This window comes from Cannabis sativa, chromosome 1 (assembly GCF_029168945.1).
Source record: "Cannabis sativa cultivar Pink pepper isolate KNU-18-1 chromosome 1, ASM2916894v1, whole genome shotgun sequence".
Taxonomy (NCBI): Eukaryota; Viridiplantae; Streptophyta; class Magnoliopsida; order Rosales; family Cannabaceae; genus Cannabis; species Cannabis sativa.
In genome coordinates this window covers 10,546,143-10,563,618 of record NC_083601.1, presented here as the reverse complement: position 1 = coordinate 10,563,618, position 17,476 = coordinate 10,546,143, and the positions used below count along the sequence as shown (strand labels likewise).

General features: G+C 30.1%; 1 protein-coding gene and 1 non-coding gene across 2 annotated transcripts; one reads left to right on the top strand and one right to left on the bottom strand.

Moving 5' to 3' along the window:
• Positions 1-1,217: 1,217 nt before the first annotated feature.
• Positions 1,218-1,324, top strand: LOC133033787 (small nucleolar RNA R71). The gene has a single exon (XR_009685849.1). It is a non-coding gene; the product is annotated as a small nucleolar RNA R71 (small nucleolar RNA).
• A 3,227-nt stretch (positions 1,325-4,551) lies between these two features.
• LOC133030808 (PHD finger protein ALFIN-LIKE 2-like) lies at positions 4,552-7,970 on the bottom strand. Its single transcript, XM_061103704.1, has 5 exons — positions 7,384-7,970; positions 7,208-7,240; positions 6,662-6,884; positions 5,744-5,864; positions 4,552-5,137 (listed from the first exon to the last, which is right to left on the bottom strand). Exons 1-5 carry the CDS (start codon positions 7,478-7,480, stop codon positions 4,898-4,900), a joined length of 714 nt encoding a protein of 237 aa, XP_060959687.1. The 5' UTR covers positions 7,481-7,970; the 3' UTR covers positions 4,552-4,897.
• Between the last annotated feature and the right edge of the window lie 9,506 nt (positions 7,971-17,476).

Sequence of the window (17,476 nt, the reverse complement as noted above, 5' to 3'; positions counted from 1 at the left end):
TGACATTCAACCTGGTTCACATGGGTTCTGCTGCTCAGACATAAATTTTGTTCAGGAATTCTTCTTATCTTGGTCCAAAATAGGACTAAAGACCTCATTCACAATCTTGTATGCCATAGAAGTACCAAAATGAGCTATGGGAAACCTGGGGATAGGCACCCAACGTCCAAGTTGACGTATGGTCTGGTGCATTGGGTTGTGCCTATCCGGTTCTAGTTACATTTCAAACATCTCGCTATTTTTTAGTAAATGAGAGCTACAAATTGTAACAAGTTAAATTCACACATTGATATTTCACATTTTTGGTAAAGTTAAATATTGACAAAATATTTGCAAATCGGGTAATTCAAAGCCTCTCGATTCTACAAAAACACAAAACCTTCGAGAATTGGTGATCGACTTCACCAGATCCAAGAAATTGGCTAAGTGATGTCAACATATCACTTAGACTTCAAAGAATAGTGTTTTGGCACGATTTTCCAATCATCTACTGCCCAAGTTGACATCAGACAACTTCTTAATTACAGGATTATAAATCTGGGCATTGGGTGTCGAATAACCTTCAGTAAAATAACCATAACTCACTCATTATTACTCCAATTGATGCAATTCCAAGTGCATTTGAAATATCTTTTCAATATTTGTTATTTCATGTCTCACACTCATATCTCAATTCTGAATATTTAGTTAAAAAATTGTTTCCAAGTTGAAGTGTGATTTTGTTCGCAAATCACCTAAAAACAATCTATAGGATGCGATTCGAGATTCAAAAATTGACGATCATCATCTGGAGTCATTTTTAACAATTAAATAACCATCAATTGTCAAGATCACCCCAAAGTGATTTTTTTTTCATCTTTTTTTAATACATGTCCTTCTCCACAAAACACACATGAGACATTCGCACTTTGAATGGCAGCAACTGGCTGAATATTCTTAGGATTCCCGATATTCATATTCTTCAAAACATTTGTCATGGAAGCCATTTGAGTTGTCAAAGTCGTTATTGCATCTACTTCAATGACCCCCACCACTTTTTGACTTGTTGGAGCTCTTGTGTTGGACCATTGGTAGTTGTTACTTGCAATGGTTTCCAAAATCTCAAATGCTTCGTTGTAAGACTTGGACAAAATAACACCATTGGCCGATGCATCTAACACTATTCGAGAAGCTGCATTAGGCCATTATAAAAGGTCTCCATCTGTATACAATGTGGGATGCCATGATGTGGACACTTTCGTAAAAGCTCCTTAAACCTCTCTCACGCACCACATGTAGATTCATCTTCAAGCTGCTGAAAAGACACGCTTTCACTTCTGAATTTTGCATTTCTAGTAGGAGGAAAGTATTTTCGCAGAAACTTGTTAGCAAGATCATTCCAATTAGTGACGGAATCAGGAGGCAAAGTATTGAGCCATGATCTAGCTCAGTCTCGTAGCAAAAATGGGAATAGCTTCAGCCTTAGCACCTCTTCACTCACTCCTTGGATCATAAAAGAATTGCTCACCTCCAAGAATGAACGGAGATGGAGATGAGGATCCTCAGTTGGCATCCCGCTGAACTGCCCCACAGTTTGGAGCATTTGAAACATCACTAGCTTGAGCTCGAATTGTAGTGCTTGTATTTAGGCCTCACAATACCTGGGTTGAGCTCATTAAACATGGGGACAACGTATTCCCGCATAGCCCTTATGATGGGGTTAACAATCTGTTGGGCATTTGATACGTGTCGTAAGCCACAACAAATTTACTAATTTTTTATTCCGATACTTCCAATTATTTTAGTATAATCGTAAGTAAGGGTCGATCCCACGAGGACTATGTTTATTCAATTATTCACAAATTAGTAACAAGAATTAGGAAAAGGGGAGTTTTGAAGATTAGAAAAATTTCAATAATCAAAATTAAAGAAAAGAACAAATTTAAAGTAAAGAATATGATATGAGAAACTAGTTAAAGGTTATTCGCCACCCTCAACAGTCATTCTTAATTCCTATTAAAGAATGTAATTTTCAGTTTCCAATCAAACTATTAATCCCGCAGATAACGCTGAAGTAGTCAGTTATCCCAATCTCCCTATTGTATGTAATCAAGGCGAAGCGCTCAATAATTAACTCTTTTACCTAAAGCAGTAAATCCATGAAGCATGCAATTTATTTAACTTAAATAAAGCATTGAGATTTATGGAGATAGACTAATCTAGGCAACAAATCAATGAAGCATATAATTCATTTAACCTAGGTTCTATTCTTCATCACAAATAAAAATTGCAATTTGTCACAAACACTTAGAATCCTAGAGTATTAGGTGAATAGTAATCCTAAGATGACGGTAGATTAAAGTAAAACCTAATTTAGCGGCCGTCTAAACAAGATTAAAACAATAATCATAACATTGAACATAGAAGAATAGAAGCAATTCGATATAATGGAAACTAAAAATTAACATTCAATAATGAAATTAAGAATTCATATTTCGGGTTTTGAAATAATCCTTAACTAAAAGGAAACTACTCAGAACTAGACATTATAACCAAAATCATAATATTTGATTTGTAGTTTTTTTTAATTCCTCCAAATGACTCTAAATGCATGAATAGTCTTTAAAATAACCTAAAAAATTAAAATCACACTAATCAATAATTTAAAGAATCAATTTAAGAATATTAATACATAAATTAATCATATTTATAAGATAAATATGGACTCATCAGCATTCCCTTCATCATAAAGATTCTCAGCCATGATGTCTCGGCCCTTAGCCTTTTGAACCTTTCTCCTTCTTCGAAATGTGCGCTCAATCTCGGGGTCAATAGGAGCAAGTTCAAAGTCCTCTTGTTGGTTCATACACTGTAAATACCTGAGATTGCAAAGCCCAAACTAGCAAGATCAAAAACCATAAAAATAAATTGTCAAATAGTTGATAGAACAGAATTTAGAGTTTAAAGTCTCCAGCAACGGCGCCAAAAACTTGTTGTGAAAATTATATTGATTTATAATTGCGCAAGTGTACACAATCACAAACAAGTAATATAATGATAAGTATCAAAGCTCGTATCCATAGGTACTTTTACACTAAATAATGCAATATCAACTAAAAGCAATTCAAATTTAAAGTAAAATTAAATAAAATAACCAAATCAAAAGAAAATTTTCTTATCCTTAATTCTAGAGTTTAGAAATAATATTTTAAGCTAAATAAACCAAAATTAAAAAAGCCCAAAATATTTAAAGTTTTGGAAATTTCAGATTTTAGAAAGTAGATTTGGATGGTTGATTCTCCTCTGGTTTGCTCCAGTTGTTAGAGCAATGAGTTAGCAATGGTCTAGCAATCATATCAGAGTTAACAGATTTCACAAATACCCCGCAAGTTTTTCCCAAAACCTGCAATACACCATTTATAACCTCAGCAATGTATTCCTACACTAGATCAGGTCACAAACAGTCCAATATAGCACCAAATCTTTAGTTATGCAAGGTAGCAAAATATGCCTATTCCACTACTAATTAGTACCTACGTCACAACATACAAAAAATTCATAAGTGATATGCTCAATCACCTAAAAGTTTCCCTATCGATAGATAGTATGACAATACACTAAATATCGAGAAAACACCAAAAATTGAGATTCCCAAGAAAAATACCCCAAATCTTGCATCGGGAGGAAGCAAACATCACTATCTTCGGAAGAAAATTTCTACAAGTCTTTCATCAGGAGGAAGCAGTCACTCTTCAAGTAAATTGAATGGAGTTCGAGTTCTTGAAATTTTAGCAAGGTTCATTCTTCAAGTTAGAATATATCAAGCTTGCGGATTATAATTAAATTAAATATTTATGCGTAAGTCAAAATATGTGTACAGTAGAATCTCTATCCAAGAATACACTTGGGACCAAGTAAATTATATTCTAATTGGGAGGTTATAACTAAATAGAGTTACACTAGAAAAAAAATTAAAAAACCAAAAAATATCAATGTAACAATAATAACAATAAATAATCATTAATACTATATCATAATAAAAATATTTTAGAGTAAATATAATTTCATACATGTATTATAATTTAAAATAAAATTATTAATTTTACATAAATAAATTTACAAAATACATGTATATATTTTATTAAGATGTAATTATTCTTATATAGAGGTATACTTTGTTAATACGGGACTTAAAAAATGTATAACTAATTACAATTTGGAGGTTATTCTTATTTATAACTGGCCCAAATCGGGACTTGATTTTTTAATAACAAATTAGAGGTTATTCTTGAATAGAATATTCTTAAATAGAGGTTCTACTGTATTTGTAATAACTTTACTAATGAATGTTATTTATGTGTGTGATACCAGTAGATTAATAGTAATCTACAAAAACTGTTAATAACATGTATACAAATCAAAATCTTGTGTATTTTTTACTTTTATGCACTTTTGTTTTTCATTGGTTTGTATTTCTGTAGTTACAAATTCTTGGTCTGTAACTACATAATACTTATTTCAGTACTATCTATATTATTCTGAATTTAATTAACTGATTAGTTAAATAAAAAATTAGTAATTATAGAAGATTTTATAAAATACAACAGTAATAAAGTTACAATACGATTAAGAACTCGTAAAGTTTTCTACATGACATTACGATAGTTAGCTACATTAAACAACATAACAGTGGAAAATACATCCAGATCGTGGTAAACGAACCCCCGCCGAAACAAAGACCATCATCATTAGTGTCTTGATAAAATGTAAAAATTACATACTAAAACTCCCTTGTATAAATAAGCAAAAAGAAAAAACCACTAAATTAGTATCATTGATTTACAACGAAATCTTTGCACCAGTACAGGAAAGTGAAATTATAAACCATTTCCAAAAGCTGTGTACCATGATGAGCCTCCTACTGCTTGGTTTTCTTTGTGCTGCAATATGGGCATTTGTACTCCTTAATACTTTCTGCCTTAGCTGGGGTGATCTTCACGCATTTTCCATGGAACCACCTTTCGCAGATGTCGCAGCCAATCCAAAACTCATCACCATTGTAATTTGAACCACAGCTTCCACATAGGGTGTCTCCATGCTCATCCTCTTCCTCATCAAGCAACTTAGAATTGCTCTTGATTTGTCTGTCGTTTGATCTCTGCAAAGCACACGTAGGCTATGAGACTACTTTTAAGAAAACACTAATCAGTGGAACAACAACATCAACAAGCCCAACACCAAGGATTGTTTTGCAATGATTTTAGCATAAACAGTTTTACCACACTTTGTTTTTGACAAAAGTTTTACGAAACATTTAAAAATAGTGGATATCGAAATGCATATTAGTACCCTATGTTTTCAATAATACTCATTTAGTACTCTATACTTTCAATTGTACTCATTTGGTTTTAGTAGCATGGACTCAAATGTAATTAATAAACTTTACCAATATAACTAAACTGTTCCCAGCTATATGTAATCAAGTAATTAAATTTCAGTTTAAAATTTGATCATTTTGATATATTTTAGTCCAAATGTAAATTGCAGGATAGCAGAAATTATTAAAAACATACTGTACTAAGCCTGTGTATTTTATCAAATGAGTAATTAGCCTTTAATATAAATAATGAAAATTGGACTAATTCGCGAAACATCCCAAAATGAAAAATCACAGCCTGCAAAGACAATAACCACGAAACGCAAAAATAACACCACTTATCCATTATCATTCACAAAAGAAGTGTGAAAGAGAAAATAGTTTCACCTTCGTACTGTTTCTGGACTTGCTTCCACTATCTAAACTAGGCTTATCCTTGGACGCCTTTCTTCCTGTTACGACTTCAAATAGTGTGGGCAGATCATTTATTAAGCTGAATAGGCGCTTCCTGTTAAGAAAAAAACCAAAGAGCCCTTCTATATGATCCTTTAAAGTCTAAACATTACATGAGAACATGATCAACAAGAAAGGTGTGGCAAAAAAAAAGACCAAAGTGGTCTTCTGGCAAAATATAGATATAAATTGCAAAAAGAAACAAATGAACAATCAAAAGTTCCATAAAGTAAGATAAGAAAATATTAATTAACCTGAAGTAATTCAATAAACATAAGGGAGTCGATTTCACCTTCCTAAACCCAAAACAAAAATGGAGAAGTGAAAGAAAGAAACCAAAACAACAAAACAAACGAGGTGGTCCTTTGTTAACTTTTTAAGAGCTAAACTGTACGGACATATGAACTTTCCTTGCCAGAGTACTTGGTAAGGGGAAAGATAAGCAGACAGTCAAGTGTTCACATCACCACACAGGTGGGACATGGGGCGTACAAAGGTGATCCAATAAACTTGTATAGTAAATTATTTTCACTGTAATGACAAAATATAACAGTGAGGCTCGCAGAAATCTGGATTAATAAAACAAAAAACCTCAGTAGACTAACAAGCTAAGCACGAGAATGAAGAAGCAAAAGAACCTTGGCAGAAAAAAATGAATGAAGAAACAAAAGAGTGGCCTAATAAAACCAAACATAAAAAAATGTAACTTCTAGGTAAGTGCAAACTACAAAACACAGAAAAAAGACACTGTTGATGTCCACAGTGACATGGTTATTAGTTTAAAGCATATATAGATCTAACCCAAATTTCAAAACCAGAAAAAACATCTGCCAATATGAAGGGGCCACAAACCTTTCATTGCGATTAAGGCGAGCACCGAAATAGAAAGCCACCGAGAGCAACCAAGAATCAGTATGAACTGCAACCAAGGAGAGCCAGTCTTTACGTTTCATCCCATCTCTGGCAAAATTTATGCCCAATGCCGGCTCAGGAAGCTCAGGAGGAACCTCCTCAGCTGGAAGACCAACTTCCCACGTCTCATTTGGGTGTCCATAAAAGCACAGATTATCTTTCTCTGAAAATAGAGATAGAGACAAACACAATCTCTTAATGAAAGTTGAACCAAAAATGTTCTAACTAACATAATTCAAAAACCCATTAGAAAATTCAGCCAAAAATAAATAACTAACCCTAAACTTAGACATCAAAGAGAGAGCTCTTTCGGTGTCTGAGAAAATGCGGGATAAAAAGGGAATTTTTCAAATCTGAACGCAAATCCATGTATTCTCAAACGACCCACATTTTGTATAAATTCAAAAGTCAAAAGCTAAAAAATTTCATGGATTCAATACAAGAAAGAAATTAACACATTTCATTAGAAAGAGAATAACAGCAAACCTGGATCACAGAGGGCATAGAATGCATCCACATCTGAAACCACAACAAAAACAAAAATGCCATCATTCATGTGTGCGTGTATATATAACAAATATACATATAAAGGGAGAGAGAACGAGAGAGACGGAGACTGAGACAGAGACTGAGACAGAGAGAAGCAGGGAAGGTATGGGTACCAGAAGTGAGAGCGCGAATAAGAGCGGAACGACGAGCCGTGTAGTCTTTGAAGATGTCTTCAACAGTGCGAGGTCTGGAAGAAATGGCGGAAGCCATTATGGAAATAAAAAAGGAATAGTATTTGTAGAGTGGTGTGATGATGAAAATGGAAGAAGCAGATCGGGCAGTAGTAGCAATGAGATGAAACACCGTGAATTGAATATGATGATGATGTTGATGGGGTAGCTGGAGAAGGGACCAACCGAACCACTTTGTACTGGTTCTTCAGTCAGAGAGCAGAGCCTTATATTCTGATACCATACTATACTACTACAACATTCAACAACAACTGCTATTTTACTCTTTCTTCTTCTTCTTCTTCTTCTTCTTCTGTTTCAAATTCACAATCAGGATTTTGACTCCGTCTGTTGTCTTTTGGGCCCCAAGCTTAGGTTTCTTCTCGAATCTCATGCAACAACATTTGGGCTGGGCCCTAAAATTTATTGAGACAATTACATATAATACCAATTTTTGTAAAATATTTATATATTTACCGTCTAAATTTTTTGAGATAATCCATTAATCAAAAATACCCTTATATTATATTTTTTTCAAAATATACCCACTTTTTTTGAGTGAGTTGCTCAATATACCCTCACTCTCTACTTAAATCTAGGGAAACTTACAAAAATACTGTTTTTTTCTCCAAATTTTACAATAATACTGCCACACGGCAATAATTTCTTTTTTACTGTCCAAGCCCTTTTTTTTTTCTTTCATACTGTCCAGACCTAAAATATTTACTTTTATACTGTTAACAGTAACAAAGCACAAACGGCACCTCCTTCGTGGTTGGGGACGGACAAATCAACACCAAAACTATAGAAATATCAAGAAAAACCATAAAATTCGGCGAAGAGAAAAAATTACTAAATCAACAACAAATCAAGAACGAATAACAATATTTACAAATATCATTCCTAAGAAACGATTAATAATGTACAATATAAAAATCAAGGTTGTTTTAAAGTTGTTTTTATCTTATTAACACAAATTTATTGCTAATTATAGGGATAAGCCCAATAATAAAAAAAGAACAACAGAAAACGATTTGTGTGCATTATTTTGTAGTGTTATTTTACTGTTGTTTTAATATGAAAAAAAGGCCACGTAAATAAAATATTGTGAAAAATGACAGGACATGAAATCTATACCAGTTCTCATAAAGAACACCAGAAAACGATTGTGTGCATTGTTTTGTAATGTTATTTTACTGTTGTTTTAATATAAAAAAAAGGCCACGTAAATAAAATATTATGAAAAATGACAGGACATGGAATCTATACTAGTTCTCATAAAGAGCAATGGACAATGGGAAAAAGAACATAATTATTTTAAGAGAATGTGGCAATGCTCAAAAACAACACAACAATACTTGAAAACAACACAACAACAACAGAATCATACACATTGGAACACCAATCAGAAGAAGGAGGAGAGTCAAAAATAAGAGAATTTGAAAACGACAAATTTGACATAGTTGACTATGCGAAGCTGGTTGCTAAAAAAATAGTAGAACAACTTGAAAACAACAGAAAAAAACTAGATCCAGAAATCGACAACAACAACGCGAAGCTAATAACAGACAAACATCACCCAGAAGTAGAAAAAAAGTCAAGCATACAAGGACAAGGAAACTCTGAAGAATTTCCTCAGCTACTGCGCACAACCAAAGCGGAGGAAAACACCCACTGGAGGAAGGAGTATAGCCAATATTACTTCAATCAATGTTTATGAACCCATGGTATGCATAAAAATTGTATAATTGTAAACATCTATTTTTAAAACAAAATGAGATAGGTGTCCGTTAGATGAGCCTTTTGGTGTCACGTAGGAGGATGATCTTACACGTGTACAAGATGATAGTCAACATTCATTTAGATTCTTTATATACATAATATATATTATCAAGGACCACCTAGAAGTAAAGTAGTCTCTATCTTTATTGCATTTTTGACATGTGTAACCAATTAGGACGTTCCATCAATATTTTATACAACATGACAAACTCTCCAGTGATATTGGCTATAACCAGAAGTTACTACTCTAGAATAGTAGTATTCTGATTGGGTGTACTTAAATTCCTAATCCTAAAAAAAAATAAAAGAAAACACTACTAAAAAAATACTACAATAACACAAAAAATTAAAGAATAACAAAAACAAGCATAAAAAAAATAGAACAAAAATAAATGAAATCACACACCTCTACAACCCTTTTCCCAATTATTTCCTCAACCACATTTATTGATTGCACAATCTTTATTGGGGATTACCCTTTCCCTAAAATTTAACAAAACAAAACCAAAACAACAACAATACACAACATGAAAAAAAAAAACAAAAAATCATAGAATAAAAGAAACAAAAAAATCAACATGCAAAATGAGAATCCCAAATAATTTACAGAGAAATGAACAATACAATGAAAATGTAAAAAAAAAAACCCCTAAAACAACACAAGATCAATACGAAAATACCTTCACAGATTTAGGAGACTTCACAAACTCAGTCTCCAACTCAAAATCAGAGTTCGAGTTCTCCACAACAGTTCAAGGACGTTTTCCTCGAGTGTTCGTGGAAGTTCTAGCATGTAGTTTTCTTTATGGGGCAACATGAGAAGTAGAGCTAGGATGATTATCTTTCAAATATTTCTTACCTATTGTTGGTTTGGGTTTCATTTTCTGGGGTTGTTTTGGAGAATTTTTAGCAACAGGGGATGATGAGGATGAGCGTGTAACTGCCATTTAGATCGAGGAGGAGTAGTATTTATAGAGAAAAAGGAACGAAAATGGAGGGGAAAGTTAAGAGGAAAGCTTGAGAAGAAAATGTAATAACTAAAATTTTTTGAAAAGAAATATAAAACTACCCACACCTTGTAACCGGCTGAGAATGTAGTAGAAGAAGAAGATGAACAAGGATTATGGGAGAGTGGATTTATGGTAATGATTATATAACCTTTAAAATATTTGAAAATATTTTATAAAAAAAAAATAAAACCCAAAAAAGATATAAAAAGCTGTCATAAACGACACAACAAGTCAAATCATCCCTTTTTAAAGCACTATTTTTTAAAAAATAAAGAGGCTAAACCCCATGAAAACAGTAAGCCACATAATATATAAAAACATATAACCAATGACAGTATACTGCCGAATAAATAAAAACAGTAAAAATGTAAATGTCAGCGCGTCACAGTATTTTTGTAATAAATGGAGAAAAGTTAGTACATCATGTAAATTTCTCTAAATCTAGCATATAATTTACATTAACTTAAGGGGTTTAATGGGGATATCATCTATAAAAGTGAGTATATCTTAAAGAATATAAAAATGGATGTAAAAATTAAAACAAGTAAAATAAAGTGAGTATGCCATGTAATTTCCTCAATTTTTTTTTTTTTATATTTTTACGGTATTTTATAAAAATAACAAAAATTACATGAAAGTAACAAAAAAACAACATTAAAATAACATCAAGAAAATACAAAAATAACAAAAAATGAACAACAAAATAATAAGAATACAACATAAAAATATACTAAAAAAATTGTATTTTATGTGAATAAAATCTAAAAAACTATTAAAAAATATTAAAAATTCCATACAAACAGTAGATTTTGTTATAAAATAATATAAAATAGATGAGAAGAAAGAAGAAGAAGATGAAGAGAGAAAGAGAAAGTAAATGAGAATTTCTGAGTTGTTTATTCCAATGGGGTGAACCCCTATTTATACAAATACAAGAGTGAGATATTAAGAAACTAAGAAAAATGGAAACTAAAAAAGAGGAATATTGATTACGATTAATGGTAATAAATAAAAGATTTGGACATCCACATAATTATTAATGTTTATAACACTCCCCCTTGGATGTCCATAATAACTGCCTTATTAAAAATCTTACTGAAAACTTGATCAAAGGAAAAAGAGTATAGTGTAAACTAACTCCCCCTCATTTAGGCATTTGTGGAGATCTTCTAATCGACGAATTTCGATCTTATCTGCCGTCTTCTCAAATGTTGATGTTGGTAATAACTTTGTGAATAAATTTGCAAGATTGACACTTGATTGAATATGTTGAACACCAATATGTATTTTCTTGAAGCGTATAAAGAAGAATTTCGTGAAATGTGTTCTAACTCTATCTCCTTCAATGTACCTCCTTTTAGTTGAGGGATGCAAGCAGTATTATCCATAGAGAACTGTTTGTGTTGATACTTCTTTATAGAGTGCAATCCATATGTTTCCCGAATATGCTATGTCAATGATCTCACTCACACACATTCTCTACTTGCTTCATAAAATACAAGTATGTTAACATGATTTATAGTTGCCTCGTTAAAAACCTTGCTAGAAAAACCCAGTGGGACAAAATCTGAGCTAGGAAAAAAGAGTACAATATATATTTCATATTCATAATTATTTGCAAGTTGCCTCGTTAAAAACCTTGCCAGGAAAACCCAGTGGGACAAAACCTGAGCTAAGGGAAAAAGAGTGCAACATGAATATGTCTCCCCCTCATGCACATATGATCCATAATTCTTTTGGTGATAATAAATCTCATAAGATTATTGTTATCACTTTTAAAATATCACCATATACAATCTTTGATCATATATTTTCTATAACTCTTCCAGAGTATGTATGGACTTCTAAATTATAGATGAGGGGTTCGTGGAACATTAATCTTTATCCAACTAATTGTATCATTCATGTGTATATACAATCTTGTTCATACTAAAATTTAACATTTCAAGTAGATATGAACATAACACATTAATGATACTACAAATTTTCATTGTGACAATGATGGTACTCCAAGACCATATATTTATTCCATCTTGTTTTATGATCTTAATTTCCATATCAAATGATCATATATCTATAATTCTTGATACATATGAAGTACTTCAGGACTTCAATACTAATGAACAAACTTTATACATTAATATTTCTTGAAATACAAAAGAAATAAAAGTTTGTTCTTCAATTAATCAAAAACTCTTCAAGAGTCTATCACAACGTATAATTTACGTATTTATATTGCATAGACAACCATAGGTATTTTTCAAATAATAATTTACTTACATGTCTTTATTTCATACAAAGATCTTTGTCATATAGTGCGCGCGACTTAGAATTTATATCACTTAAGACATGTATTAAATTCTTTTAGAATTTTTAGATAAGGCTTATTTCAAATTCTCACTATATTAGGAGCTCCAAATAAATAACCTTTTGTTGCAACATTTATGTGACGCTTATAAATCCTCATAAAATATATTCCAGGCTATAATCAAATCATGATTATATTTTCTCAATATTTAAGCCTTACTTCAATCAATCTCATGTCTATGCAAACTTTGTACAACAATTCATTATGTACAAATACATATATGCAGATTTCTCATTAGAAATATTTATTTGCACACCCTACAGGTCTTACTTCACTTTATGTGAGTAAATTTGCCTGGACTGCGTCATAATATTTTGGCCAAAAATCAAAATGTATGTCGATAATTCTCGACAAATCTAATACAATGATCCTTGCTATCTCATGTTAGTTTATTGCATATGCACACATTCAATATCTATTGTCGACAAAAATTTCAATAAATGATAATGTCCTCCCATATTGACATAACTTATAGAGATCTCTTTAAATTACATATTTTCAAATATGTTTATCATTTATAGGTACCTATAACGAATCACTTCAGGGATTCAATTATGATTAAATGTGTTATGTCTAGCTTCTCTTGGGAGTCTCTTCGAGTACCGTTTTCATCACGGTTATCATTTTAATACTTTATAACATTAAGGTATCTCCATGAGTACCTCTAGATTTAACAACTTCAGGGAAAATCAAATGAACATTTATTAATAATTTCTACATTGTTCATTTACGCTTCAGGCGTTTTCAACTCATTCTATCTCAACTTTGAATAATATTGATTTGCAGTTGGTATATATCATTTTGAACTATATTGTTCTTATATACTTTGTGCAAGGATCATTTTTCAAAAATTATCATCGATCCCAACTGCTTCTCTCCCCCTGATCGAGAGAATTTTTAAAAAATTGTGATATCTAATAATATTAATACACCTGTAGGGATTTTAATATATCACAATGAATCAATATCTATTTAAACTCATATATATTATATGACATTGAACTTCAGGTTCAATAAACTTCAGGTTCAAGTTCAATACTTATGAACTTAATTCATTTCTAAGAATGAGTCACACGTGTATAATAAGAAATACATAAATTTACACATTTTGTAAATGCATGATTATATAATCTTATCACATCGATAAGAAACTATGCAATAAAAATCTAATAATGGCTCAAGACTGTTAAAGAAATATAATTTAAATATTTTCTATGTGCAAATATATGCACATTCTTCTTTTGAGCCTTATAAATTAATAATGAGAAGAATCTTCTGGTTCTTCAACAAAATTTAGTCAAATCCATTGACAATTTATTGCATATGATTGATCATGTCAAAATAACTCAATTCATGAACTTCAGGTTCACTATAATTTGTATTTCAATGAAACTTTCACAAGGTAATGTAGAATCACTACAACATATAAGTAATCATAAAAAGTTTCATTTTTATATACACGAATAATATAATTATATTATTCTCCAAAACATATACACTCTTCAGGAGTCACTATTATGTTTATCAAACTTTATATTTCTTCAGGAATCACTATCATCAATTTAATGATGTGTATAATTTAAAGATACATGACAACTTCATCATGTTATTGTAATGGTCAAATAGATATAACCATAATATATCATTTATTTTTCCTGGTATCTTTTTAACAAGTCGTCTAATTTATTAATAGACTATTCATTAGTCTAATTATCATGACTTGATATATTATATATTTAAATGTACAACCAGTACATACAATAAGCTATTTCTTATTACTTTCATAACTAGATAAAAGTTATACATCTAGGTACATACAAATATATTTTACTACTCCAAGTAGCAATTGTATATAAGACTTCTTCAGGACGCTTTTCAAATAATCATTTTGTGATTCTTTATCACTTTGATTATATTTATATATCCACTTTGGGAATATGCAAACTGAATTATATAGTGACTATATATATACATATCATGTACTAACAATAGTTTGAAACTATTGATTTCAAGAAATAATAAAATATGTATATATTAATTTACTTCTGGCATTGCCAATATATGTGAAATTTATATTCTTTGAAATAGAATTTCATGTCTATTCATTCTCTTCAGGGAATGATATTTAAATATTCTAAATGTACAATCAATTTGTACAATTCACACTTATTCAATAATTAAATATACTTTTATCTTGATTATAAGTGTGTCCGTACTACAGGTACGCGACTACTATTATTCAATCCCACACATGATATACAGATTTCATGCACTTTGATTGTGTGTGGTATTTCATCTTTTGGTTGTTTCCAATTTCTTCTGGAAATATTTGAGTAGCAAATAATGCCATTGATTATTTAAAATCATTACATTCACTTCGGGGAATGACGCTGAACAAGTAGAACATTATTATAAATTTCTTAAAAATTTATTACTTGTTCATCCATAAAAATATAAGAAATTATTCAGCAATTTCTTTTATGATATTTCAAAGAATATATAAATACAATTTTTGCATAGTCTCCAAGATGTATGCATCAGATTCAATAATTTCCAACATTGCAAGTAATAACAATGTATAGTAACATGACTAATACAAACAATCTTTAAAAGTAGTTGAATTCAATTCGTATCATTCTCTGCAGGGAATGATGAACAATAAATACATGTCTCATGTATTTAAATAACATTAGTCATGCTCACTGTTATTCTTATACTTTGATGTTTCAATGCAATTTTCTTAATATTCTTTTTGGATATTCAAAACCCACTATAAAATTGCATCAATAATAATCATTTTTAATGATTCTTTAGTTGTATTCACATAAATACAATCATTTTTTTGACAACTATAAAACATTTACTTCAGGAAATGTTTGTCAAAATCTATATCGATATTAGATTACTTTTCATTGTCCTCAAAGAATATAAGAACATATATATAAATATGTATTCATCTCTTTCATTATATATCCATCAACTATATAATAAATATTACGTTTGCATAATCTTCAGGATATATGCAAGATTTTATTGAGGACGCATAATCATCAGGATATATGCAATATTTTATCGAGGATGCATAATCTTCGAGATATATACAATTTTTTTTATCGATGATGCATAATCTTCAGGATAGATGCAATATTTTATCGATGATGCATAATCTTCAGGATATATGCAATATTTTATCGATGATGCATAATCTTTAGGATATATGCAATATTTTATCGATAATACATAATCTTTTAGATATATGTATAATTTATATAGATTTTCTCTATCATATCATAAGCACACATATATTGTAAATATTATGAATGATAAGAACATAATATATATATGAAATTAATAATAAATATATAAAAACATATACATACATATATAATATATAGATATATAGATAAAAAGAAAAAGGAAACCAAATGATTCTTGAAATTGTTTCAGTCAGATGAGTATATATATAAATATATATTTAGTGTATCGTAACTTTGAAACAATTCAAGAACTTTAACAAAATACTTACATTGGGTCTTAGGCAGAGATTCATGCTTGAAGCTTGGGCAGAGACTCGTGCTGATAACGTGTTATAAAATAATATAAAATAGATGAGAAGAAAGAAGAAGAAGATGAAGAGAGAAAGAGAAAGTAAATGAGAATTTCTGAGTTGTTTATTCCAATGGGGTGAACCCCTATTTATACAAATACAAGAGTGAGATATTAAGAAACTAAGAAAAAAGGAAACTAAAAAAGAGGAATATTGATTACGATTAATGGTAATAAATAAAAGATTTGGACATCCACATAATTATTAATGTTTATAACAGATTTGTTATTTTTTTCGTATGTTTTTTTAAAATTGTCCCAAATTTATTTTAGTAAAGAATGTCTAATCAACCCAAAGTTATATTGCCACAAAAAAAAAAAAAAACAAAGTTATAAGTAAATTTTTTTAGAAAAAAAAAATGTAATTTATAGTGTACTTGAAATTGTATATAAATAAAGAATAATTTATAAAGTGAACTATTACTTTCTAATTAATGGATACGAACAAAAATAAAGTATTCCTCAACTTATTTTAAAAGTAAATATATTGGTGAGAATATATTGAACAATACACTCATCAAAATTAGTATATTTTAATAAAATATAATATAAAATATTTTTAATTAATAGATACGAAAAAATGAATTCATCAATTCATCCCTTCTAATTATCTCCTTAAATTTTTCACTTATCATTTATGTTATTTCTAAATGCTTAACAAATTATTTATGTGATATTTGTTGGGGCTGAGGTGGCATCACTACACCAAAATATAGAATTGGTGACATTTGGATTGGTAACATTTGTAAAAAATGTCATAATAATATCATTTAAGTAACATTTGATAGGAAATGTCACTTTAAAGAGAAGACTTGACATTTTAATTAATAACATTTTATTAAAATGTAACTATCTATATACTTTAGTGACATTTGATTAAAAATGCCATTAGTTTTTTCATATTTAACTTTAGTAACATCTAAAAAATATCACTAAAATATATTAATACTAACATTTGTAAAAAGGACACAAAATATTAAATTTAATGTTATTTTAAAATGTCACTTAAAATAAAAAAAAAAAATAGTTACTGAAAATATTTAATAGTAATTTTAATTTGTCAATAATAATTGTAAATAATAACTTAAAATTTAAACTGCTAACAAAAAAATATAATAAAATAATATATTAAAAAAACCAACGTATGCTCTCATATCCCTTGATTTTCTCTCCTACATCTCACAACTACTCACCACTATACTCTTTTTTTTTTTTTTGCTGAAAGGAACTCATATATTAAAAGGCTCTAAACCAGAGCAAAAACCAGCAG